Source organism: Xiphophorus maculatus, chromosome 18 (assembly GCF_002775205.1).
Source record: "Xiphophorus maculatus strain JP 163 A chromosome 18, X_maculatus-5.0-male, whole genome shotgun sequence".
NCBI lineage: Eukaryota > Metazoa > Chordata > Actinopteri > Cyprinodontiformes > Poeciliidae > Xiphophorus > Xiphophorus maculatus.
Window position 1 is genome coordinate 13,515,030 of NC_036460.1, and position 27,387 is coordinate 13,542,416.

The 27,387-nt window shown below is 37.4% G+C and overlaps 1 protein-coding gene across 3 annotated transcripts in view; it reads right to left on the reverse strand.

Moving 5' to 3' along the window:
• LOC102236540 (glycerophosphodiester phosphodiesterase domain-containing protein 5-like) overlaps positions 1 to 24,936 on the reverse strand; it is a 36,638-nt gene extending 11,702 nt beyond the window's left edge. For 2 of the 3 annotated variants that reach the window (XR_002754328.1, XM_014474911.2), the window contains exons 1-6: positions 24,618 to 24,936; positions 14,475 to 14,652; positions 4,255 to 4,358; positions 1,683 to 1,776; positions 1,494 to 1,553; positions 1,057 to 1,155 (exon numbers count right to left, since the gene is read on the reverse strand). Coding sequence is in view for 2 of the 3 variants with exons in the window: in XM_014474911.2 (XP_014330397.1) it covers positions 1,057 to 1,155; positions 1,494 to 1,553; positions 1,683 to 1,776; positions 4,255 to 4,358; positions 14,475 to 14,591 (474 nt within the window). In the remaining variant the exon portion in view is untranslated. The remainder of the gene's footprint in view (positions 1 to 1,056; positions 1,156 to 1,493; positions 1,554 to 1,682; positions 1,777 to 4,254; positions 4,359 to 14,474; positions 14,653 to 24,617) is intronic. The other variant, XM_023351224.1, reaches the window with a different exon arrangement.
• Between the last annotated feature and the right edge of the window lie 2,451 nt (positions 24,937 to 27,387).

Genomic DNA, 27,387 nt, shown 5'->3' on the forward strand with positions numbered 1-27,387 from the left:
ATGGGTCGCGCTATCCCCTACGCCACCACAGCACGCCCACAAAAGTTATTCTTGTTTGCTAAATACCACAACAATGACAGGGAGAATATGGCAAATATGTGTTTATAAATGTCTTGAAAACCAAAGGTTTGCATACATTTCCTCAGTATTAGATAGCATTGCCTTGCCTGGATCAAAACTTTTGAGTTTCCTTCCACAAACTTCTCACAATAGTTTTCTGGAGTTCTGGTCCATTCCTCCAGACAGAACCACTGCAACTCAGTCAGGTTTGGAGACTCTCCCACTCCCAGACACTTTCTCAGATCAGTCAACAACTGATCTTTAACAGTGACTGTGTTGTCTTGATTTGCACTTGGACCAAAATACATTCATCTCTTTGACACAGAACTAATCTGAGCAGTCCCATGACTGGATATTTCATCATGTTTATACTTGGATAAAATTGCAGCGTTTGGAAATTGTTCGAAAAATTGTTCCAAAGAATACGCCAGATTTGGAACTGTGAAGCTTCTATTGACTTTCCCATTGTGTTAAAGAAGCAGTGTGTCCTGGCATGGTGTGTCTCCAATTAACCCAAATGTGTCCGTTAATCAGAAGTTTCCAAAGTCATGAAATTACCATCCTCATCGCTTAGCGTAATTATTCTGACTTTGAAAATATCAATACGTTTGCCATATTTCTTTCATTACTGTGGCTTATAGCACATATAAATAATTTTGCCAATTATAATCCACCTAAAACAAGAGACATTTGTTCTGATTTAATTTCAGAGGAAGAAAGAAAATTTTTTCTTTTTATTTGGGTGTACATAAACTTGTGGTTTCAACACTAAACCTGTCAGATTTTTATTAATGTGATAAATATTAAAAAGAGAAACATGTGGATCACTTTGACATGCATTAAATATTACGTATTATATTACACTGCTAATTGCAATGCTGCATACATAAAAGAATTATCTTCCCTAGACTTTGCATCATAAACTTGCCTCTACTAAAACTTATCAGCCCCTCTACGTTAATCATCAACAAAAGCTTTGGGAATTTTGTGTATAACCTGCAAGGAGATGGGGATGATATCCCACTCTTGTGTCCATGTTTGATTGACTGATATTATCCCAACAATAGTGGTGAGTAAAGAAGCAGTTACTCCTATCTGTGCAGAGAGAGGAAAAATAAACAAAGAAAAAAAAGACATAATTATTAGTAAAATTACAGAATAAGCCAATATAGTGGGATACATTTTATTGTTGCACAGTGTCTGGTAACTTTATTTAGTTAGCAGTCTTTATTTAGTTAACCGCCTGCAGGTTAATGAATTGAACTGACCAGCAATAAATGAAAACATTTGCAAAAACAAGATAAAAAACACAAACCTAGGCTAATTACAACTCCGATAAACATATGCAAAATTCATCTACCCCCTTACACCTCACAGCTTTTTGCAGTTACACAAACACACACTTGCAAAGTCTCACTTTGTTGGCATGTTACCTTATGAAGCCAGTGCAAATTCAACTGTTGCCCAAGTGCAACATGGCAAAGTGCTAAAACCTGAAAAGTGCAAAAACAAGACACAATCACACAAAGTACAGTTTAGAAATCAGTATTATGCAGTAATTTGAATGTGCCTAGCTAAGCCTTCTGATGAGTTCAAAGCATTCTTTGTGAGAACATACTGACCATTAAAAATGCAATGTAGGTGAATCCAGCAGCAGTTGTTGCTAGGATGGGAACGGTTCCATCAGCCCACTCCCCAGAGTTATTGTACAGGAACCTACAGAAAGAAGAAATTTCATAATATTTCTTCTAATAATCATTCTTAAACCACAAAAAAAAAACAATAAAAGCCATGAAAAATACATGGTTTGGTTGTATTCGATGTAATCCAATGATTGATGTCCATTCATCAATTCATTTATCCTTATGGCTGGATGGACTAACAGATTAGACCTGCACAATGTCAGGAAAACATGCTATATACTATATTGTTAGTGTAAGTTGCGATGATGACATCACCTGCTGTAAACATAAATAGTGGTAAAATTTTTTTGCTTGAAGTTTATCGCAAAAATAAACCCCAGGTAGAATCTAGACTATATAAATTCTGGAAAGAATGGGGACTTCATCATTTCCATCTCTGTAACATGGCTTTATGAAATTATTTGGCTACATCTGCTGCTTTGTTAAGAAAACAACTTAGTTGGAGTTTCGTAATGACTTAAAACAAACAGCTTAAAGCATGGCTGCTTTTGTTTCAAATAAGCATCACCTTCTATATTACTGGCATGAACGGATGATACTTTTATAATAATCACTTATCTATGAAAATGCAAGCAATGCTATTATATATTGATATTGCTTCCAGTAAAATTGTGACAATGACAAACCTACAGTATATTGTGCTGCCCTAAAACACTGAGCTAACTGAACTTCTAAAATCTGACTATTTCCCCTTTCTACATCCCTTTTGACCCAGAGCAACACTAGAAGTCTATATTGTTCAAAGCTCTCATTACACAATTTTTCAAACATATCAGATGTGATTTAGCCTTATTGACATGTTTACAGATATAAATATTACCCATGACATGTCCACTAATGCACCTTCAGACTGTACAACCAGAGATGCTGGTATTTAAACTACAGTTCAAGAAACAAGAGCTAATTCCTCTCTTTTTAATTAAATCATCAGTCCTAAAAGGTTCATGATTACTTCTCTACTTCAGGCACGGCTGCCACATTTAAATAAGCCTGGATTCAAAGAAAGTAGAGACAATTACTTTCAATAATAATAAGATTTCAACAAGATTTTAGAGACTGTGAGTGGATACCATCACAGAGTTATATGTATTTTAAATAGTGCTAAAAAGACCAAAAAACTCACAGTGACTCATTTTAGAGGGGTACTGGCTCCTTTAAGACTTTGACAAGCAAATTATAACACTCAGGAGGCCATGGCTTAATCACAGTTATTATTAATTTCATGGAAAATTGACAACTATTTTTTTGTCACTTTTAAAGCTTTAATTAGGGAACAAAAAAGCAGCACTAGTCTATGAACAATTTTTTATCCATCCCCAATTATTCACACACACACAAATATACATATAGGATAAACACATTTTGCTCACACATTTTGTGACACTGTATATAAATACACACACAGCTGCAGAAAAAAAGGCACAGGCGGGAGTTCTGCCACATCAGCTAGAAGTATTAATCACATGCAAAGCCTTATCAGTGATTTAGGAGGAACAAGGCCTCTTGTGAATGCATTTGTTCTGCAGATGGGCTCTGAGTCTCCCTGAAGCTACATCATATCAGAATATATAATAAGGAAGCAGAGATGTTATTGCTCTACTTATCTGCAGAGAGAAAAGAAAGTAACATTACTAAAAAAAAAAAAAAAAAAGAGAGCAAGATTAGTATCTGTAAACAAACTAGTTACTGCTGTTGAAAGTATACTTGGCATTAATTTGGGAAACTCAGAAACAAGAAACAGGAAAAAATAAATAAGAAAAAGAAAAAAGACAGGGTAAATAGTGAGATAATTACTCAACTACAACAACGAGGTGGCATACATACTCAAGAATGCAATACAGGGAAAGGACATTATTAGAAGTGACTTTGCAGATGTCCCTGAGAGTGGAAGCATGGGGGATGGGAAAGGATGTAGGAGCAGAAACCATTATCCACCATCATATAAAATATCTAATAATATAAACTATGTGCAGTTATAAGACAAAATATATACAGCCCACATGTGACAAATCAGAATATAATTTTAACAGTCTGCCTGGAGTTGAATGAATTTGTCCCATTTTTCGGTTTTTAATCTTCCAGTAACTTTGTGAACATGAAGATTTATTAATATATGGATTTTACCATCAAAATGCATCTAAAAACAGTATAAAGCTGCTTTTTTATATACAAAGGCTTATGTTGTGTTACAAGCACAAACTAGCACGCATATTATCCTATAAACTTGTGTTTGTTCAAAAGAAAGTGGGGCTGAGTACAGGAAATGTTGGATGAGCCATCTCTCTTATGTAATGTTGTAATCTATGGAGGCCTGGGTGGTCTCTGCTCAGATTAAGGATGAGGAGAGATTAAACTCCTGATTTAGGAAATCAACAACTCAACAAGTATGACCAGAATGTGCGCAGTCATGGCAATATGCTGGTAGCCTGGTATCTTCAAGTTGAGCCTAGTAAACATGGAGCGGCTGTCGCCGTGTCGACGCAGTACTCACCAGTTGAATTCATTGTAGTCGTTGTCTGCCTCCCACCAGAAGTAGGACCAGATGAGCAGCAGAGAGAAGGTGAAAAGGAGGATGATAGACCACAGCAGCTCCCACTATATTTTGACAAACAGAAAAAAACCCACACATAATCAGTCCTTTACGTAGTGGATGGTAATTTATCTTACAAATGCTACTGAAGGTACCCCAAGAATTCGGACGGTCACTGGAATCTGCCAATTTCACACTCGATGTGGAATCTGGTATTTTAGATTCTGATTCTAGTCCCAATGTAAGTAGATATTATTCATGGCAGTAATCCTCCTACAGATTCCTGTGTTATGATAAAGTGATATGAGTGTTTTCTTTCTCTCAAACGGAAAGTTGGATACAGCTTCCACTTACTTTTCAATATATTCAATGGACACATACTGAATATCCTTTCATATGAAGCGCATTACATTTTCAAGTATGAAAAAAAGCAAAGTTTTCAGGTTAAGAAGTAAATAAGACACTGTAATTCTCCTAGGCCCATTTTTTATCTGTATAGCGACATGTATCCATCTAATGTGGAGAACTTTATTGCGATACAGAAAGTGACAACTCTGAAACACCATCTGTGTTGAAAAATGATTTCATTTATCACCTTATAAAAACTCTGTTGAATCAGGTACATTTTTAATTTCAGCAGAAAGTAAAAAAAAAAAAAAAAAAAAAAAAAGTTATTCATTAATAGATTCGAAAGTAAATTTGCAGGTCAGAGTTGCACCAAACTCTATGATTATAGATCAACCACAAAAATGTCTGAATGGTGCAGTTAATGGAAAAAAGTAAAATATATCCTGTCATAGTAATTACAATGTAATGAGATGTGCACAGAGAAAACTAAACTTAGCAGAGGTATTGCAAGGCTTTAAATTATTAACTTTCTTCTGATTAGAACCTGAAGTCAGTCTGATAACCGACCTCTGCTGAGAGTATTCCCTTCTACGCTCTGCTCATTATAATGGAATAACTTTTAATAACTTCACATGCTGCCCTGACTAATTGCTGTCCTCGTCACTCTTGCACTTTGTACCATGAAAAACGTTAAATGGACCACATTTTCGGATGTAAAAAGAAAAAAAAACTCAGGTGAGGGTTAAGATAGAATAGATACCTGCATGCAGGGCAGACATATTTATTTACAATACATAATGTGTATAATGCAGTAACCTTTCGACCTTTTCTACCAGCAGAAAAAAAGCCTGTCATTTCACTCTGAGCATTCAGAGTGAATTCGGAAATCCGCCAAATTAATTTATAATCCTATCAGATTGCATATTTAGGGGGACAACCCTGTCTGCAATGTCGAGATAAAGTCACTGCGTGAACACATCTCTGCTGAGGGTCAAGGATCAGATCATTATCACCTCAGACAGCTGAGGAAACTCCCAGGTGACAGAGTCCGACTAGCCTGCTTTTTTTGCTCCTAATACCAGAACTTTGCGTGTTTTTGTGTCTGAGTGGAGTGAGTTACTGTTACAACAAAAAATTTACACATTTTTCTAGTACTGTGATTGAAAATTCTACATCATAAAAAATCTGAAGGTTTTCTGGAACAATCTTAATCAGTGTTTAATCATGTTTTTATCTCATTGTAAAAAATAAATAAATATTTTCCTCTCACTTCCACTTTCAGATAAGGTAATGAGAGAACGCCTGTGGTTAAATGCTGCGACTGTTTCATAGGAAAAAAGGAAACAAAAGGAATACCACCTATTTGTAAGGAAGGAGTTTTTTTGAAGATGTGCCATAAATTGTCACATAAAGAAGGTAATTTTAACCCTGTGGGCTATTCTCATACCTTTAGTAATCATAAAGCTGCACGGTCCTGTTTACCAAAATAATTTTGTAGAAAAGTCCATTCTAGGAAGAACATTTTTTCAATTATTTTCAAAAAGAAGCTTAACAAATACCATACCTACATTACATTCCAAAGAAAGACTGTCTTATGATAAAAAAATCAGTTTTTATTACAGGAAGCTGCCATGCTCTCTGTTGGTACAAAACTGAGCGACAACCTCCGTGATGAGAAAGCACTGACACCAGTTCCCATGATCCTTAATCACTACTGGAAACACCTGGGACAGCTGACCTTGGCCCGTAGAGGACGATGTTCTCTGGTCGCCCCCCCCGCAGCAGCCCTCTGGATAAAGACAGAGGACAACTGGGGAACTGTGACGCTCCAGTCAAAACTATACCGATATTTTCTAGACCGCTTGCTATATTTTTGGGATTTGGAGAGTATCTGTTTAATGTATTTTGTAACATAAAATGTTAATTTCCCTACGGGATCAATAAATTATTTTTTGAATTTGAATAACTGATCTAAAATGGCCTTCACAGAAGGAATCTGGTATTTTTACAGTAACCAAGCACCCTCCAAAATGATTGATGCCTCCACCACAAAATATATGTGCAAAGCTTTAAAATGATCATAAAGAACAAGTGTTCCCAAAATGTTAATTTGCTGCTGAGTTTTGTAACCTCCCTCACCTTCATGCAGCTCACTGACCATGTCTGGTCATATTTACACAAGAAGTTCTGATCATTTATAATTTATCAAGACCCAACATAAAAAGTTAAATGAAAAGAAAAAAAAATCCAAATATATTTATAAAAAAATAAATTTCTGGTCTCAAAGAGTTAAAACTGTGAGATTAATCTGATTTTATTCTGGAGTCTTATTTAATTTCTGCATGACCACAAACACTTTGCTGTGTGTAATGTGCTCTCAGGTTCTCTGTTCCTCTTTTGTCCCACACTCTACAGTGAAGTTCAATCAGGCTGACATGATTTGATCTGCCCTGTTGATTTCACATCAACTTTCTGCATGACTGGCTTTTATTCCAGCACAAGACTTTGTGCATGGCCCTGACAGAGCGACAACACAGGTCTATTAGAACGCAACAAGCATTTGAACAGTAAAGAGGAGTTTATGCAGGCAGAAATATATACCGTGCTTCTGATTTTTAAACAAAATTATGGGATAAAACTGTATTCAGGTCATCAAAAAATAAGGTTTTAAATCACAAATACTAGGATGCAAAAGAAATAGGTTCAATTTCTGTGGGGCTTATTAGCACTGAAGTTAAAGACAAATAAAAAAAAACATACACAGCATATTTATTAGCCCACAATTATTTCACTCCAAAACAACCCTCGACAATTTAATACATTGATATTGAAATGATGGTAGATTTGCGATACATTGAGCAGCTCTAACTCTAGGGACAGAAGTGCTCTCTTACTATAAGGTTTGAGGTAATGATCCTAAAAACTGGACCACACCAGTGCTTCACACAGGCAAAGTATAAAAAGACTTTCTAAAAAGAAATGAACACTAAAGTATGTTGAAGTAATAAACTCTCAAAACCAAACGCTTGCTTCAACTGGGGAAATTTACCACTGTCATAAACTTCTTTTATTAAAACAGAAGTTGTTGGTGGTGAGACAACATTGGCCTTACATTTTTAATCTTGTCTAACAAAGTGATGTTTTAAGGCGGCCGGGAGCCACAACACAGGACCACCAACATGATCATATAATAAACTGCTATGTGAGATTACTTTTATTCCTTGACTTCCTGTCTGAATATCTCTATTTGTCTTTTTGTGACTCGGTCTAGTAGAGCAGATTGCAATATGCATTTAATAAAGAAGCTTATTGGATTGGGGCTATGCGTCTGCAGCAATGCTCTTATGGTTTAGGTATCAGTCAACATGGAAACTCAAAGAACAAATCTTTTATTTTAGGAAGAGATTTTAGCCGGAGCAGATCTGTGTGTGAGGTTACATATGAAGAAAAAGAGCTCTGCTAATTTTGTTTTAGCAAAGACGTCCACACTTCAACAAAGAATAATAAACGAAAAAGAGGACAATTCAACATGTGTTAGCACATATTGTATTATTTGCTTTAATTTATTGTTCCTACATTTAGCAGTAATACTGTTTCTATGTGCTCATCTCTACATCAATGCTTCTGATTCTAGGCTAGTACATTATTTTACACCAACAACAGGGCTTTATGTTCACCAGCAGGTTTATATTGCAGATGAACATTTCCCCATTCATTGTAAAAAGATGCTAACTGTAGTTATCCTCTCTGATCATCTCATTTCAGTTCCCTTTCTGCTGCTGCACAGGAAGCACATAGCATGGCAGCTGTTTGCTTCCATGCTGTTTGCATTCCCTAACATACCAACACCCTGGGATGCCCTTGAATCTCAATTTATACAATACAGGCAGATAGTTTATGTGAAGCAGAACGTGTCACTTGTCACATTCCTGAGCATATCCAGATTAATCCCTGGTATCTTGAAAGCTGCCCTGCATGGCTGGAGTTCAGCTGCACAACTATGAACACAATGTAATCCGCTTCCCTTGTCATCTTAAAAAGTAAAAAAAAAAGAAAAAGAAAAAAGAATCCAACAACTCAATACCCAACTTCATTTAAAAATATATATATTAAATATATTTCCCATGATACCACATATAAGAAAAGGTAATTGATTTGTGCACGGCATGGAGTAGAAGGAATCTAGGCCGCATTCCAGACAACATGCCAGAGTCAGCAGCTAAAAAGGCTGACCAACTCAGTTTTCTAGCTCTTATTAGCAATAATAAATCTGGAAACAACGGCAGTAAAGTGAACTTCTTCCATGTTTACAGTTGTTGGTGAATATTCATGCAATAAAATTTTTTTAAGCTCAACTCAATATGTAGGTCCTGCAATCACAGGACATTCCTTATGCTCAGAGGGTGAAGCCGTCGTTTAATTACTGCTCAACACATGTAATACTGAGAATATTCAGGGCCTCAATGATGATCAGATAAAGTTACAGCTACCTGGGCCGACATGATCCGCTCCAAGCAATACAAGCCTGAACGGTATAATAGTTCAAATGGGTTACTACCTGAAGTGGTAAAGGTGATAAAAGTGGATATTTTTTGGTATTAAAATAAGCTACAGTTTCAACACCTGCTAAAACATTTTGTCACATCATCTTATGTCAATTTATTTTATTAAGATGCCAGATAGAGAGCTGTAGAGGCTTCCTCTCATCTGCTGCTGCCTACTGTACATCAGCTGGCTGAGAAGGGCTACAATACCTTTTCCTTGCTAAGAGAAAAGCTAAATTTTGACATTTCTAATCATTCCAGAAATAGTCATTTTGTGGGAACTAAAGGAGCAAAACTCCTCAATCCTTTGAAGATAATATGTCAGCTAAGCAGATACCCCACCTAACTCACTAGCTAATTTCACTGGGTTGTAGTTGTGTTACTCAATCAAAATGACAAATATGGTATAAGAATATAACTTATTTTACCAGTAAAATAATGATTTTTAGCTTTAAACGAAAGCAAATTGATGCTACTAAACACTTAATTTATTGTGAAGACTTTGAACAATGCCATTTCTTTTCAAAGTTATATGCAATTTTATCACAATTCCTTGTGGTTTTTATAACAACAAACAAAAGTCACAAAAAATAGCATGCATTTGAAAAAAATTTTTCGTTTTGGTTAGAAATCTATTACTGCAGACTATCAGAGTCATGCACCAGTTACAGTACATTAAGTAGTACAATTACAGTTTATGGTTACTACAACAAAGCCAAATCTTTATTACGATAATTTTCTCCACAAAAAGTGTAGGTCTTCTCATCTGTTTCAGTTGAAGTTACTGAATCCAAATCTCTTTTGCAGAGTAGCTTCATGTCCAAGTGACAAAAAAGTATTTTATTGAAATTTCTCGTTAGATAACCTAACGTCGCTATAAAGCCACTTTACAATGACGCTACAAACGACGCAAATGTTGCATAGTGTGACTATCAGAACAGCAACAAAATGATTAAAAGCTGATTGGATATCAATAAACAGAGTGAATGAAGACCAGCTCAATGTCCACTGAAGGCTGGGAAACTTTGCTCCTATTTTTGAAGCCTTTGTGTGCCTAAATGGAAATTCTCTCAATTATTACTGAGAGGCCAGATCGGCTTGCACTGCATGACGTGAGCATTCTTCCTACAAAGCACCTTGGACACAGAAAGAAGCAGCACCACCGACACCTGCTCGGTCTGAATGTATCACTACAGTGGACAGAGAGAGAGAGAAAAAGGACATTGTATGATCCACTTATAGATTATGAATGAGTCCAGCAGTAGTTTCAACATGAGGTTCTTGGTTCTCACGCCTCTGGGATTGAATCAGGTAGAGTTACATGTACATGATACCTCCCCTTGATTGGGCACAGTTTGCTTACCAGGTTGTTTAACCAATCTGTCCTGAATGACGTCACTTCAGCTTGAGCCAAGATCCATTCTCAGTAGCAAGTCAGTCAGTTCATACAGACAAATTATTTTCACAATTAACAGTTTTTAATTAAAGCTATATTGGAATCAGCAGGTAACAGTTAATTTATAATTTTTTAAAGATTACTGAAAGCATCGAAACAAGACTAAAGTCCCTTTTGTGCGCTTTTAGTGATTTTTACATGAAACACCGTTAGTTCACTGGAGGGCATGTAAACAAGACAAAGAAAAATTGTCGTATTGAGTCTAGTGGGAAGAAACAGCCTGCACTTTGTTTGCACTAGCTGACTGTTTGCTCCCTGCACTCCAGAAGACACACGCTGTCAAAGCAGAGGATGAGCACAAAAATGCTCACACAGCATTTTTCAGTTGGCCTGAAAGAAAACCACCTGGGATAGGAAACAGATCTACATGGTGTCAGATTTCAACCATAACGGAAGCAGAATTTTATTTTTATTTTTTACATTTGTTCTGAGTTATAGTTGTTTCAAAAAGTCAGGTAAAACTAAGGATTCAAACCTGCCTGTGTCCTTTCTGCTCAAATTAGATGTATTCTAGGTCAACGACTTCATGGATTGAGCTTAATCACCAATTGACATGAAGATTATTTATGTCCAAGGTTTTTGTTGTTCTACAGGATGGCATGTGGGTATAAATAAATAATCTACGCCAGTACCTGAGTGCATTGGAGAGCACACACCTCTGCACACATTGAGTTTATTGCACCAACATAACCTGTGTGTCCTTTCCTAAATAGCAGAAGAAGAAGGCGGGACAAATGGATGTTGGATCCTGTCAAGCATCAAATATCAGAAAACACAACCACAAAGGATCCAAACCTTCAAATGTGATCTAATGAATAAATCAAATATGTACCGTAACAGCAATATGTCATTTTTATCTCAGCTTTAATGATTCAATTATTTAAATTCTTGAGAAGGATCGGCCATCAATGTCATTATTCATTACCTTTTGTTTATAATGTCTATAGATAAAGACAGGTGAGATGTCTGTGCAGAAGGTAAACTGGCAGGATGCAAACACCATAAAGTCCTGAACCAACTCCACTTACAGAAACAAATTCAAACAGCAAACTACAGTCACAGCAACTCCTCTTGCTACAAGAAATGCATGCTTGTTTGTTTTGCCTCATGGTCCAAAGAGTTGTCTTTTTTTCTTTATTTTAAATGAAAACAAGGATAACATTTAAAGATGGAAGAAAACAAATGACGTGAGGATGAGTGGAATGTGGTTTGTTTAGGCTGCTGGACTGTCAGCTGAGAAGGTTACCTGGAAATAATCTGCAGAAAGTCAATTCTCCGGTTAGTTTTCATTCCCTAAATAACAGAGAGGAGTATAGGCCAGCAGAGTACATCACAAATTGTGCCCAATACTCCTACTCCAAAGGAATGTCAGGAAAGTAATAATTGTTTCCTTTCATCTCCATGTAATATTTAGCCAGTTGGACAGAGTCCCGCGGCAGCAGATGCTCACCGCTGACATGAACATTGGCCAAAATGCTAACGGTCAGACAGTGATGGAAGAGCCAAAAGAAAATTAGCAAATTTTTTCATCATTGCAAGATTTACCCATATTAATCTCCAGCAAAGATCTTCTAATATCATGCAGCCGTAAATTCTGTGCACATTGCTGCAGGTGTGCTGCAAAACCTAAAGATTAGACAGAAGTCCAAATTAAAACCCCAAATAGCAATGGAAAAGCTAGAGTCCACTGGCTGCCATCTACACAGCAAATGGCAAACAAAGAGACAGTGGACACAAACTGTTGGAGAAACACTGCTGACCAAAGAGTCAGTCACATTTCTCAGGCAAATCCTTTTAGAAAGTGCTGTTGCCCTTTAATCAGCCATTCCAGCTCTTACCTTTAAAGAAAGGTATCCTTCATCAATATCATTTGTAGAGGAGAAACATTGCTTTATGAAAATTTTAACGTGAAATAAAAAATGGGCACAACATCCACACCATCCCAAGTGTGCAATCTATTATTTAACAATAAAATCTTCCATTTTCGTAATCTATGAACACTACTATGACTTCAAATCTTTGTAGCTTTTAGAGATTTATTTTCCTAAGCAATTTCGTAAAATATACACAGAACAAAATTAAACAAGGTATTCAATAGCAGTAATTAGATGCAAACAGTTGTATCAGTCTATAGCTCTCTTGCAGGCCAGCTGTGTAACTACTGTGGACGAAGCCTCCTGACAACATAATCAGGTCTCATTCATCCCTAACCTGATGTGAGCCCATGCACACAGCTGAGGGTGTACACAGCTAATTATCTTCAGAGATAATCATTGGAAAATAGATACAGCTTCACCTCTTTCCTACTGTTCTCCTGACATTTGTCATTACAGCAATAACAGAACTGATCATTCAGCCAATGGGCCTCTCACAGGAAGTGCACAACTACGCCATAAGAAAAATATAATACATATCTGATAGGAACCAAATGCGTGATGCATGTGACACAGGTCAGTCATGTTACAAAATCAGCGAATGAAAAGGTTTGCGGTGTAAATATGTTGATGACTTCACAGTCAACTAGAAGAGGCCAGTTTATAGCTACTTTTGGAAAATCTACAGTATCTCCCTAAACACTCGCTGTTCCTATCAATATTTATGTTACAATAGATTTTGAATGATGCTAAATAAAGGTAGCTAAACACAGCACTTTTGGCCTGGAGTCATGATTTTCTTCTTTATGTGATGCATAACAATATGGGTGAGACTATCTGCTGACATAATAATTATTAGTTTTGCTCTCCCGCCTTCATGTATAATGGGAAGAAAGAAATCCTTTGTTAAAAAACAAAACAAACAAAAACAATAAGAAGTCCACTGTGCAGTTACAGCCACCATGTAGGGGACAAAGTCAAAGTGGAAGAAGGTTATCTGGTCACTAGAGATTCAAAATTCTGTAAAACATGGTGTTGAAAGCATCGTGCTGCGGCGATGCTTGCCTTCAGCAGGGACAAGGAAGCTGGTCAAAGCTGATTGAAAGATGGATGGAACTAAATTTAGAGTTTTCCTGGAAGAAAATCTGTTCTAGGATGCAAAAAATAAAGATTGGGGCAGAAACTTAACCTTCAAGCAGAGAAAACACTCAACAGCTTTGATTATTAATTCCAAACCAATTAATAATCAAAGCCTATTAAATGGTTTTGAAGAGGCGTAAATCCAACTCAGAACCTGTGATAAAATGTAAAAATGTCTGCCATGATTCACTCTCCATCAAAACTTAGTGACTTTGAGGGATTTTGCAAAGAAAAGTGAAAAAAAAAATTCAGTTCTGCAAACCCTGAAGCAAACGGGTTGACTTCAAGTGGCTGAATATACAGAATTCCTGCCACATTTTTCAGATTATAATTTCCTCCAGAATGATGTCCAACCTTGTTCAGGCTGAAATTCAAATCTGTTAGTACTTTTCAAAGAAACTGTAAAATTGTACTGCATATTTTGTCAAAGTGAAAATATTTTTAAACCAGGTGATATTGGGGGAGTATTTAATATCTTCGATCTAATATGCCTTATTATGAGAGCAGTAAATCATGTCAATCGGGTATAATTATACATGCAATGTTTAGTGTTACGTTAGAGCTGACAACAGCTGAACCACTTAGCTTCCCTTAAATAACATAAAAGAGAGAAGATGGTGTAAGGGTTGTTTAAAAATAGGCCAACAACTTTGTCTCATCACCAAGCAGTAGTTTTGATTCTATAGTAAAGGTGAGAAATCTACAAACCATCCAGGAAAAATTAAACGTTCTTTTGAGGAGAAGCTTGTTCTCCCAAGTGAAATGTTATGTACTTCGGGAAAAAGAAAGAAAGGGGGGGTGGCTCAAGCTGCCTCTCACCTTGGTGGTGTTATCATGTGATCTCTGATAGCGCTTCCACCTGCACCCATAGATCCCAGTGATACATGACAAACACAGCTGGCGCTCATAGACTTGGAGGGGTTGGTGTTTCACCATGCTCCTTCAGTCGCTCCTGCTGTCTCAGCCACAGCTAACATCCCACTGGCTCCCAACGCTCCTGCAGAAAAAATAGAATAATCAACAATGATAAAGCGGGTGGGAGACGACGTGCAACAAGCCGTCTCGACAGGAACATGCCTGTCAGTTTGATGGAAAACATAAGCTGGTTTGAAAAGCATCAAGTCTCTGCCAAAAAGCCCGGCATTAAATTAAGACCTTGTTTCAGAGGGCCTGTTTTCTATGTCAACTGAGAATGCAACGAGCTTCCATCGATGTGCTCAAGTACAGAAAAAAGAAAAATGAAACTGAAAAGGTTCAGAGGAACAATCATCCAGTGAATACAGTGAATAGACAGTGGCTGTCTGGTCCAAAAGCTACCATGTCTGCTCCATTTATTCATTTTATATCACAACCATAAAAAGCCCCACAAAAGATAACTGTTGGATTTATTAAACTCCATATTGATATGTTAACACTAAGTTTTGCAGACCTACCTGGTAAAAGAGACACTAGCAACCCAGAATACAACATGACTAATTTGGTTCTGCTGTAAAAGCAACCATTATATCGCAGGCGTTCTGTTCTCAGAGTTGTCGTTACAAAGCGACTCATAAAATATATAATATAAAAAAAAAAAACGTGCAGCTTCATTAAACCCTTTATTTGACTGCTTGTGGCTCTTCTCAGTATAGAGGAGATCCCAGCTGTATATAATAACACAGTCACTGTGTAGGAACAACATCAATATGCTGGTGAGCTCAAATCAGATGCTGTTAGTGAATATGGTAGGAAGTACCAGGGTGTGTTGTGAATTACCTGAGTTCTTACTGTTCCCCCACCGATCTGCTGCTGATTCACCTCAAACACTCCATAATCACCCATAACAACAATTACAGCAACGCCGACTGTTATCAAAACTTTACCTCACTTTTCACAGACGTGACGGAGCCTGCTTTGCAGCTGCCAGGGCAACAAAACATTTATCAATTTAAACATAAATGGCGCGTGATAAATGCAATAATGACTGGATGTGTAAAAATGTTTCCCCGAGTCATTTGAACTTCTATTCCCTCTATGCTTGTGATTTTATTCTACAATAGGGTACATGTAGTTTTGTGACATGTAATTTTTCAGTGCAATGGTGCATGTGTGTGTACACCCCTTCTGCTATAATCAGGCTGTCTCACATTCTAAACAGCTGCTAATTACCATGCGCAGCAGTGGCCGTGCTTCCTGTTATTACTAAAACTGCTCAGAGGAAGGTGGGCCTGACCCGAGGCCTATAATGAATCTGACTCCCCCCGGAAAGACCACAAAGCTCTTAACTACAAATTGAGCCATGATGGTCCGTCTGTTAAAATGAACTGAATGCTAGTTTTCCAACACCGAGGGCCTCCGAGTTTGCAGAATTACATGAACAAGATCGATTGGAATTGAAAACAAGTGCTCTGCCAACAGAACCCCGAGCACAAGCAAATCAATGTCTCCCTAAATCACTGCCTGACCTAAAGGTTTGAAGAGAACTCAGAAGTGCTGTTTTCCTTTTTCTCTTAAGATCTAAATATGCTAAGCCATGAGAAGCACTATGAGTGTATCCAGAGCTGTCCATTTTGTGTCTCCCAAAACTCTATGCAGTTGCCATGTGTGACTCCATCTGGTGAAGTGAGATGTACTGTAGATATTAAGCGCTTTAAGGTTGTTCTATGCTTGAAGCTCTTATTTTGAAGTAAAGGGAATAGTTCTGGAGCTGTGCTGACAGCTCACAAACTTCTCATCAGGAAATGCTAACATCTAGTTACACAGTGAGGAAGCCTCCCCACTTTTAAATCTTGTGTGACAATATTTTGGGTACAGATGAAAAAGAAAGCAAAGTGACTGATAGAAACAATTTGTAAGCACTTAGAAAACACAACAACTTTCTAACAGCATTGATGGCAAAGCTACAAGTGAGAAGCCACGCCCCTTTGATTATGTGCATGCAGCTAGGAGCTGACATGGTTAATTTCAGCAGATTGCCTTGTATGTTATAAAAAGTCAAAACGATTGGTAATATGGGGTTGAAGTTGTGTTTTCGACTGCACATCAGTGAGTCACAAGTAGTACATTATTGAAACATTTATACTAGTTGGCAAAACTCAAGGCGGGCATATTTCAGTGCATCTTTGCCGTTGGACTCACAAGTGTACATTCTTACCCACAAAGCAAACATTTTCAGGAATATGTCCCAACTCTTTCAAAAGTTTATTTCTATGTCTGTAAAAGTCACAAATGTCATCTTTAATCCTGTGTAGTGGGACATCAAAGAAACCTAGAAACGCACCCAGTCAATATGAGATATGATCCTAATTAAGCAGAGCGGCACTGAGGCTACAGATTTACCACCCTGAAGTTGAACGGTCAAACAAATTGTGCTTTTTTTAAATCAGCTCTATCCCACAAGAAAAATACTTAAAGACCCAAGTCAAATTACTGAATTAATCCCTTAATCAGCATGATGTCTTAGCAAGAGCTAATCAGTGAAGCAGAACCCAGTGGATAAAGTTGAACAAAATTTCTCATGTCTAACCAAACATCCTAGGTTTACCATCTACACAGTCATTTCTTTTCCCCAAGAAGACTGATGCACCTCTGACCAGAGTAGGTGGAGAAATATGACCATCAGCAGCAGTGTGGGTGTGTGAGACTGAAGACGAGAACTGAGACACAAAAGTTAAAACTTGGATTACTCATTCAGCCTCATCATCAGAAAACACGCCTCATGTTCAGCCACTTTTCAGACAAGCTTTAATTTAGCAAAACGTTATTGAGGGTTAGCCTGACTATTGTGATCTTGGTTTGTCTCCTTTCGTGTCTCAGTGAAATTAAAACAGGAGAAGTCAACAACTGATAAACGCTTTGCACAGCAAGGGCAGCAACCCGCCTATCACCTCCGTCAGAAGGTGTTTGAAGTTTGGTGAAAAACAGGAGATAAGAGAGTGCATGAAAGCCCCTTAAAACAGCTTTTGTCATCTTTTTTTCCTGCTGTCTCATTTCCTTCAATCACAAGCAAAGAGAGAATATCTGTCTGTAGAGGAGGAAATGCTTCAGCAGTTTCTCATTTGAAAACTTATTCTCACCCAAGAGCAGTGGGAAAGGTCAGATAAAGGTCCTCCTTAAAAAAACAAAACCATTGCTAGAAAGGTACAAGCTAAATGAAAATTATGGCTTTATACCAAGAATAGGTTAGATTCTGATATTATGGTTATAAAAACCTGCAGTTTAAATAGGGCATGAGGATGAGTAGCATAGGGTTAACCCTCCTCCACCTATTTCTGTGCAGTGCTGAACATTTTTCTTTACAATAAAGATTAATCAATCAAGTTTATCTATAAGGCGCATCTCAGTAACAAAGCAGTTTGAAGTTTCTAACATAATAAAAAGATAAATAAAATCATAAAAACAACATACAGTCACCAATTAGGAAACCAGGAAACAAGCATTACATTTTGCCGAGTGCCATCATCAAAATCGTCAATACACATCACATATATTGGCCAATGTGATTTAAAGGAACTGAGGGTTTCAGCTGTTTTGCAGTTTTCTGGAAGTTTTTTTTCCAGATTTGCGGATCAGCATAGAAGCTGAAAGCTGCTTCTCCTCGTTTGGTTCTGGTTCTGGGGATGCAGAGCAGACCAGAACCAGAAGACCTGAGTAGTCTGGAAAGCAACAACAGCAGATCTTTGATGTATTTGGTGCTGAGACATTCAGTGATTTATAAACTAACAACAGTATTTTAAAGTCTATTCTCTGGGCTGCAGGGAGCCGGTGTAAGGACTTTATACCTGCGGTGACATGCTCTATATCTTTCTGGTTTTAGTGAGAACACGAGCAGCAATGTTCTAGATCAGCTGCAGCTGTCCGACTGATTTTTTTTAGTCAGACCTGCTTGAAAAGTCATATCAGAAATCCTAACGGAGCTGGTTGCTTTAAGATAGAGAAATAAGCCCCTTTTTGTAGAGTTGAGAGGACATTAAACAATCTGACACTTTGCTTTTTAAACTGACTGCTAACCAATCTGGAAATATGTGGGTCAGCCATAATCTGAGAAAGATTAATTTAGCCACAATCCATCAGTGTCTTTTGATTACTACACTGACAGAGGAAAGAGGGAACAGAATTACTGTAATTTATTTCCATTATTGGAACATAACAATGGAAACAAAAAAGGGGGGAAAAGAGCCCATAAACAGGTTTTAATGAGGGCAAAACATGAAAGTGTACATTTCTTGTGCTGTGTGTTAAGACGTTGCTCTCTTACTTTGAACAGATGAAAAAAAAAAAAGACAGATTGGCCTTTGGGACATTTTATGCCGTTTCATATGAAGCAAGAGCCAAATTTCTCACGAATGTGACAACAGCTAATCCATCATCCAATAGGAAACAGCACAGGAGAAAAAGAAACGGTGGATGTATTTTTGATGTCACACATAAGATAAGCAAGCAATCATCACTCAGAAAGGCCAGCTGTGAAATGAGAGAGTAAACTTTTCATCTGCCATGCCAATGTTATGGAAGCTAATGATGGTTCGATTGGGCTAATAACCCAATGAGTGAAATGCACTGTATTCCATTTGAATTCCCTCTAGTCAACTTAGATCAAGAATGTGATCATGGATGTCTGAATCTTTTGGGAAAATAGAATGAAATTTCCCAGGACTGACCGTGAGATTCTCAAAGATTTAAAGCTTGGTCTCCTCTGGTCTGTAATCTGCGCTATGGTACACCCAAGAACATCTGCTCAACTCACTTCAGTGACCTTTAGGAGTGTGCAAAGTTAAAGGAAAGAGATAAGAGACTATGCTAACCATTATTTTGGCCTGAAAATAAACAAGAACTTGTAGCAGAAGGTTGTAGCAGTTAAATGGTTCAAATCTGGTCTCAATTTCAAGTATCTCTGAGGACAACTCCACTTTTCTCTTTCAAAGTACTGTAACAAATACAAACTCATTAGCATTTATTGTTTTTTTCAAATTCAAGAATTAAATATTACGAATTCTAACCAAAAATAAAATGTGCTAAAACGGAGTAGTTTTGAATTTAATAAGAATGATTACAAGATTGTCCTCCTAACCATTACCTGAATTTTGATAAACTCAAAACAATGCAAAAAAAAAAAAAAAATGCTACTTGTTGGTGTGCTTATAGATAAAATGTGTTCATTTCATGCACTCAATTTTTTATAGCATGGACTAAACTTTTTATAACTACACTTGGGCAAAATAATAAAAATGAGGCCCAGCTTTCTTTAATTTGGCAATGTTGACCTTCTGTTTTCCCATATGATCACAACGATCAGCCATATTGGAGGGGAATGTTCGCTAAACAGTTAAGCTAGCAAATTGCTCAGAGAAAAGCAACGTGAGTTTTTCTATGCAGTCTTGACATTACAACTTGTTACATTAAAGTGTAGCCTAAACTTCAGAAACAAAGAGATTCGGCTACCAATCACTGATAGTAGCCTATTAACAGAAGGCAGTTTGTCACATGATTGTATTGTAGCCAGCCAGAATTTGGATTTTTGTATCGTGGGCAAACTGGTCACTTCACCATCTCACTTCAGTGCCCTCTGTTTTGTTCTCCTTCAGGTCAGAAGGAATAAAAACCTGTTTGGACAAAGATATTCTGAAAAAGGCACCATCTGTACATCTACATGAGGGCCCTGCACCACCATCTGTGTGTTGACATCACACATCTCTGTCCTCCGCTGCGGCTTGGAAAGCAAGGACAGACAAGTGGGTGCCACCATAACCAACGCTGCCGTCTGAGCTCACAATAAGCTTTCCCCTTAGCTCAAATTTGGCCATTTTAAACAGAATCATTCTAGGATGGTGCCATTATGACCCTGAGAGTATCGGGGGGTGAAAAAGGGGAATCAACGGAAACCAAGTAGTTTTATGACATAGAAAACAAAAATGATGAGCTTTCTTTCAAATGTAACTTGATCACTGACAAAAGAAGTGATCCGTTTTATTGAGTGTGTTCCTTTGAAATGAGCTCAAGTTGCAAACTTACAAAGCTGCCAAAGCAAAGCCTCCAGTGTTCTTCTGAGAGTAAAATTTCCACTATTTAGCTGAGGAATGTTAACCAGTGCAAACAGGCTAAGGTAGAGAAACAGCAGCCTCTGAACACAGGTTCCTATTTAACAAGTCATCAGCAATCAAGTTTGCAACAGGATCTGCCTTTGGAAATAATAGGTTGAAGACAGAAGTGGATGCAGTTGCATCATATTGGAGCTGCAGAGCTGTGACCTTCTCTGGGATGGAAGGATACAGACATGCTGCTAAATGCCTATTGACTTTATGACAATCCAGCGCTGGAACAACTAGTCATCACTCCAAATGCAAGGGAATCTTTGTTTCTTGTATAGCATATAGTTAGCTATTTAAATCACTATTTGAGGTGTTAACGTTTTGACACATCCACCAAATGGCCAGGCCACCAGTGCCCTGCCATTTCACACAACTGCTCTTTAGCCATTTATTTAACCACTGATAAACATGTTCATTTTCCAAGTTATTAAATAAATGTGATAAATAAATATTCAAATTATGTACACAACTTAACTGAATGATTTTTCAACATTTTATAGTACACTAGATTTGAACTGATTTTGATTCTGATCCTGATTTGGCCAATTTGATTCTTATAAACTGACAAATTACTAAAATAAACCACTAAAGCATCTGGTAGTTAATGCTCCTATGAGCAAAGCTGAAAGCCCCACATGCAAACCAAAAGTTGTGTTTCTTCAATAAAGCCCAGAGAAAGCACAAAAATTTTAGTAGTATACTTGGCAGTTTACATGGTAAATTAACACCACTCTTCAGTGTGGAAGTGGTTAGAGAGAGGATGACTTATTGTGCTACATTCTGCATCATTGAGCTGCTTAAGAATGACACAAATGGAAAGGCAAAAGGTTAGCTCTATAAAAGAAAGCTGTATTTTATACATGACTCTGTTTGCTGTGCATTAAGGCTGCTGCTTTAAACAGGGAGTCTAACTTTACCAGGTCAAACAGAGTACAGGAAAGTTGTTGGTTTGTTCAGTTTGAACTTTTCATGACAACCTCTGTCTGCCAGACACTAGATTTGACTATAAAAAGTTAAGGTAGGTCCCAACATTGTTTAGGAAAAAAATTGTTTGGTAAATATTTAATATCAACAATACTGAACTGTATCCACTATCAGATGCTAAAAATCCAATTTAAAATACCAATTCTGTAGTCATTTTGTGTTTTAACTAATTACAGCTAATCCTGTTTATATGTGTGGTAAAGTCACCTTTTGAATACTATTAAATATATTTATTTAAGATATATTGGATTTGGCTGGCCAAAACTTTACAAAATCAGATATTAAGAACTAATCACAAAGCTCTTGCTGTGTCTTCATGTGGTGAATTGCGAACTTTGTTTTCTCAGTGTCATTTGTGCTTGCGTCCAATTATCGACCATCAGAAACATAACAGAGTCTCAATCAATCATTTTTGTGTCGTTCTGCAGCCCAAAAACCTAGCAAACATCAATTGCAGAATACAACTGATAAATATTACACTGTTTAGCAGTTTTTCTGGAGCAAGTAGGCAAACATGATTTTTAGGTTCATTAAGACATGAATTGTCTACTTTCATCCAAAAAGTAAAACTAGAAATAAGTATGTACAAATAGCATGAAGTCATGTTTGTGGTGACCAGTGACTGACAGAGAGAGGATGTCTTGACCCAGCAGCTTCAGAGTAGCCTGTAATAAGAATACTGACTCATTTGCCCTCTGGAGAACTATGCACTTGTTTGACAGATCCCCCAGGTGCGTTTCCACTGGTATATTAAGCCAACAAAGCAAGGTCCTGCATGTATTTATGAAAAATCATGTAGGCAATTGTAGTTCCACTAATAGCTGGACCCAAACATCAATATTGGACTTAAATAGACAGTCTGGTTGGTTGTGATCTCTAAACAATCCTTGATGTCTAATCAGCAGCAAACCCATTTAGAAACTCAGAATATTGCATCCCTGTACTCTGAATTCATAGGAATTCAGAAATTGAAATCAAGGCAGGCTTATAAAGTGCTTTAAAAGCAAAGTTGTTTTTTCCCCCCTCTAAAGGGTTGCCTCAATTTTCACAGCATTTTCAAAGCAATTCCATATTTACTCTGCATCTCTAGATCATTTCCTAAGTGGTTCAGCTGTAACAGACTCAACATAAATGCACAGTGAAATGTTTACTTTCCCACATGGCATACATGATAAATGTCATGGCCTGGAAATATTATCATCATGCTGCTTGCCCTCCAAATGTAATCCCCTCCAACTAAGAGAATCACTTTCAGCTTAAATCAATAAGACATGTTCTAGGGGAGAACCTTAAAAAATAATAATAATAATATGCATCTTCCATAATATTATTAATTAATCTGTTAATTAACCAAATGGGTTATTTAACAGATACTGTGGAAAATTAGATTAAAGAAAAGAAAGAGGAACCTTGTGTCGTAAATTTTGATTTGATCTCAACTCACCCTCTAAAGAAAACTCTTGACTAAACACGTTTGAACCTCTCGAGAAGTCATTAATTACAGGCCTTCAGGATGATTTGCAACGTATGATAAAGTTGCCTTTCCGCTCAAGCTCTGCATGAAAACAAACAAGCCTTAGCCAATTTTGCTGAGGGTGTAGCAGTTAGAGAAGAGATGGGGTGGAGTGTTACTACACAAATGGGAGTTTTAAGGGTTTAGACCAGGGGTCTCAAACTCCAGTCCTCGAGGGCCGCAGACCTACAGTTTTTAGATGTGCCACAGGTACAAAACACTGGAATGAAATGGCTTAATTACCTCCTCCTTGTGTAGATCAGTTCTCCAGAGTCTTGCTAATGACCTAATTATTCTATTCAGGTGTGGTGCAGCACAGGCACATCTAAAAGTTGCAGGACTGCGACCCTCGAGGACTGGAGTTTGACACCCCTGGTTTAGACGCTGGAGTGAAGGAGTCATGGGCTTGTAAGAGGTTCTCCTGGCGTGAATGGTTCCACTGTTTTTATAGAGCAACTTAAAGCAAAAAACTAAATCTGTATCCATTCAAAATAGAAAAATCTGAAATTATCCCTACCAGTGCTCAAATACTTTGACATTTATCTACGGGTGATTTTAATACATAGAATACAAAATGAACTACCTGCTTAATATGACTAGATTCTAATTGCAAATGTGCTTCTAGATTAGCGACTGTAGCGTTAAAACAAAGTTACCATAACAAGAGGGATGACGAGCGCTCCTTCAGTTGTTACACTCCTGTTTTTGTGGAGGGGAATAAACATCAAACTGTGGGGGTTTTTCTCCCATCCAACTAATAGGCAATGTGCAGCAAAAGGTCAACGCTGCATTACTCCAACTTAAAAATTTCTCTGAAAGAAATTGTTTTAACCCTCAAGCTGTGTCAAGAAAATACTTACGGCTTTGAAATCCTAACCTATTAAAATTTTGGCATAGATAAAACTGGCAGCCACTGCACACCTGGGTCCAAGAACATCCTGTAATGCAATATTGCATAAACTAAATTTATTTAACTCTGCAAAAGCTGTTTGCGGAATACTATTTCATGATATACATTTAGAGTAAATGGAATGTGTAAAAGCAGTGCACGATTGCTCTGTCTGAGGATTAAAGGGATAGCACCTCCAGAGGATACAACCATTATGGATGTTTATGTCCTTGCCTGCCTGCACCACTGAGCTATAAGTCCTGCATTTGAAGCTTGTTATTGTAATGTTAGGGTTACCAGTGTAACTATGACTGCGGTCTTTGAGGTTGAAACCTCCTGTTTAGACTTTTTTTTTGTTTTACTGACTGCAGTAGTAAAGTTACAGGAATGTTAGTCTGTGTTACCATGGTTATGAGGAATTTCCCTGAGCTACGCACAGATGTTGATGCGATACATTGTTAAAAATATAAACCTGTGAAAAGAGATAGCTTCAGTTAGCCCGCACTCACCTGTATGTCTGAGGGCACTTTCATTTGTTTCTGTCCGTTCGGTAAAAGTTGAGCTCTCCGACAAGCCCAAACGGGGACACGGTTTGAGACAGCGATACAGGCGCGGAGAAAACGGTAAAAACGCTGACTGAGCTGAAGTTTTACAACGAAAGCAAAGGAGAAAACACCAAGCTGATTGAGTGGTTATTGGATCAAGTTAAAAGACGACCTGTTTTCAGCGTGACTACTGAGTCCTGCGTGTCTCTCACCCTTTGTGGGTTTAGAGCAGGGATACGTCCCGTCCTCCGCCTGAGTGGCTCACTGCACTGAAGGGTGGGAGGAGAGTGAGTCGGTCTATTTTATCTCCAGCCTGGCGTAATAGTGAGGGAGCGTCACCGTTGACTTTTTTCCAGCCCCTTCACGGCGCGCGTAACACACACGATAATCAGAACACACTGTGCATCCACGCACGTTAAGTTGGTTAGGAAAACGGAAATATTGCTGTTTAGATTAGTTTAAACTCGCTGGAAAATACGTTTCCTGTTCATTTTCATCGCCAACACAATTCCTAAACAGATGAAGACAAAAAAAAAAAAAAAAATACAACGTCCTAACGTTTAAAATAAGTTGACATGAGTTTGTTGGTCAAAAATCTGATGGTTTTGAACGCAGCACATTTTATCACGTTTATCTTCTCGGATCGAAGGGCTGTTTGACATACTGTTTACATTTTCTGTCATTGTTATTGTTTGATAGTAAGTGATTTATTTCCATCACTTGTCATCTGGATTATGGTTAAATTAGTGCCTAGAAAAAATAGGCACTAATACTATTTTTATTAGTATTAGTGCTTGAACTTTTTGTGTATGTACAGTATGTATGTATGTATGTATGTAGGGTGTGTGTGTGCGTGCGTGGGGGGGTGTATGGGTGTGTGTGTGTGTGTGTGTGTGTGTGTGTGTGTCTCAACAACTTTGCATATCAAGAGTAGAAATCTTAGCAAATTGTTCTTTGCGATTCAGTTCAGTCAGACTGTATGGTAAACAACTGTAATTACCATTTTTCAAGTCTTATCACAGACTCTCAAGTCTGGATTTTGATTTGGCCATTATAACACATGAATACACTTAGACATGGATTTATACTGAGCTCAGTTTATATACAGATCCAAATCCAATTTATTTATAAAGCACATTTAAAAACAGCAAGTTTGTCAAAAGTGCTGTTTGAAAATAAGATAAGCAAAAGAGATAAAACTAGACCACACAAAACCCTCATAACAAACATATAAAACATTCATAAAACAGCAAAGAGGCAGTAAAAAGAACATGTTAACTCACACTCGGCCAAGCGGCAATAAAAACAGAGTTTTTCAAAGAGACTTTGATGATTATTATTAGGTGACTTGTGTACGGAAAGGGTTGCAAACGATTTTATCTGGGGATATCAAAGTTAAAGGTTCTGAATGTAATATGTAGCCCACACTTTTCAGATTTTCATTTGTTAAAAAAAAAAAACATGGAAAGCCCTGTGTCATTTTCCCTCCACAGTTGTGCACTGGTTTGTGTTTGTCATTTGAAATGCCAATTATCTATGCTGAAGTTTACTGTCATGGCATGACAAAAATGTGAAAAGGTTAAGGGTTCCTCATACTTTTGCAAAGCACAGTATCAGTAGCTGCAGTGACTGTTTGACCGGTATCTTCTAATTCCAGATGAACTTGTCAGGAAAAGATTGTTTTTTGCAGGCCCATGATGTTTTGCTGTTTGTATGAATTGTTTTGAGAAGTGCACCTACTGTTTTGAAAATATTAAGGATAATTGGAGTAAAAGTAAAAGTATAATCTATAAGGCATTTAAACTTTTTTTGAAAAACTCAGTTCAGTGATAATCTGTTTCCTTAATGTCAATTATGTCTTGCAGAAAAGCTGTAAAGAAAACGTGTTTCCACGATCATGACTGCTAAAATTACAGGGGAAAGGTGAAGAAGGCTGGAAACATTTTACTGCCTAAAGGAAAAGAGTGTGTCCCCTGAGGATATTGCATGAGAAACGTTTTTGCGATATGAGTTAAGTCACTTTGAAAGTAACTTAACTAGGTAAAGTAAATTTTTCAGTCAACAGCTTGCATCTTTGTCCAGAGTTTAACTGGAAACCTTTTGGCACTTCAAAGGATCTGAGTGGCAACTCTTAAGAAACGCTACAGAGCTATTTGGGATCAAGCAAGATAATCAAACAGGTAGTGGATAATTTAATAAACTAATGTTTCAGATTTTTTTTTCTGGTGAATGTAGAATAGGTCCAGTACACATTCAAAGATGAGAAAACCCTTCAATATGTTTTCTGTAAAATGTGCAAAAGCCACCTGCTTCAGTATGCATATGTGGCATATCAACATGTCTGATGAAGAGATTTAATTTGAGTTGTAGCAATAAATATTCTTCCTGCAATGAGACCCAGTAGGTCTTAAGTTCTTTCAGCAAGACAACACTCTTTCTGCCTGAATTCCTGCACTTTTGTTCTACTGTGCAGCCAGGAGACGCATCTTAAATCTAGAGTTACATGACACTATACAAGTGTTAATGATCCTTTTTCAATAATTGTGCGTGTTTGCTTCTAATTGTGTTCATATTCTTAATCATCAGCTTATGAAGAAACTGAAAATCAAACTTTTTGTTACTGTGTCTGCTCCAAGCAAAATACCAAGTAACTGCATGTGCTGTAGAAAACAGATTAATCTTTTCTTAGACTTAGACTGACTTTATTGTCATTTTGCATGCGCAGGGTGTGTAC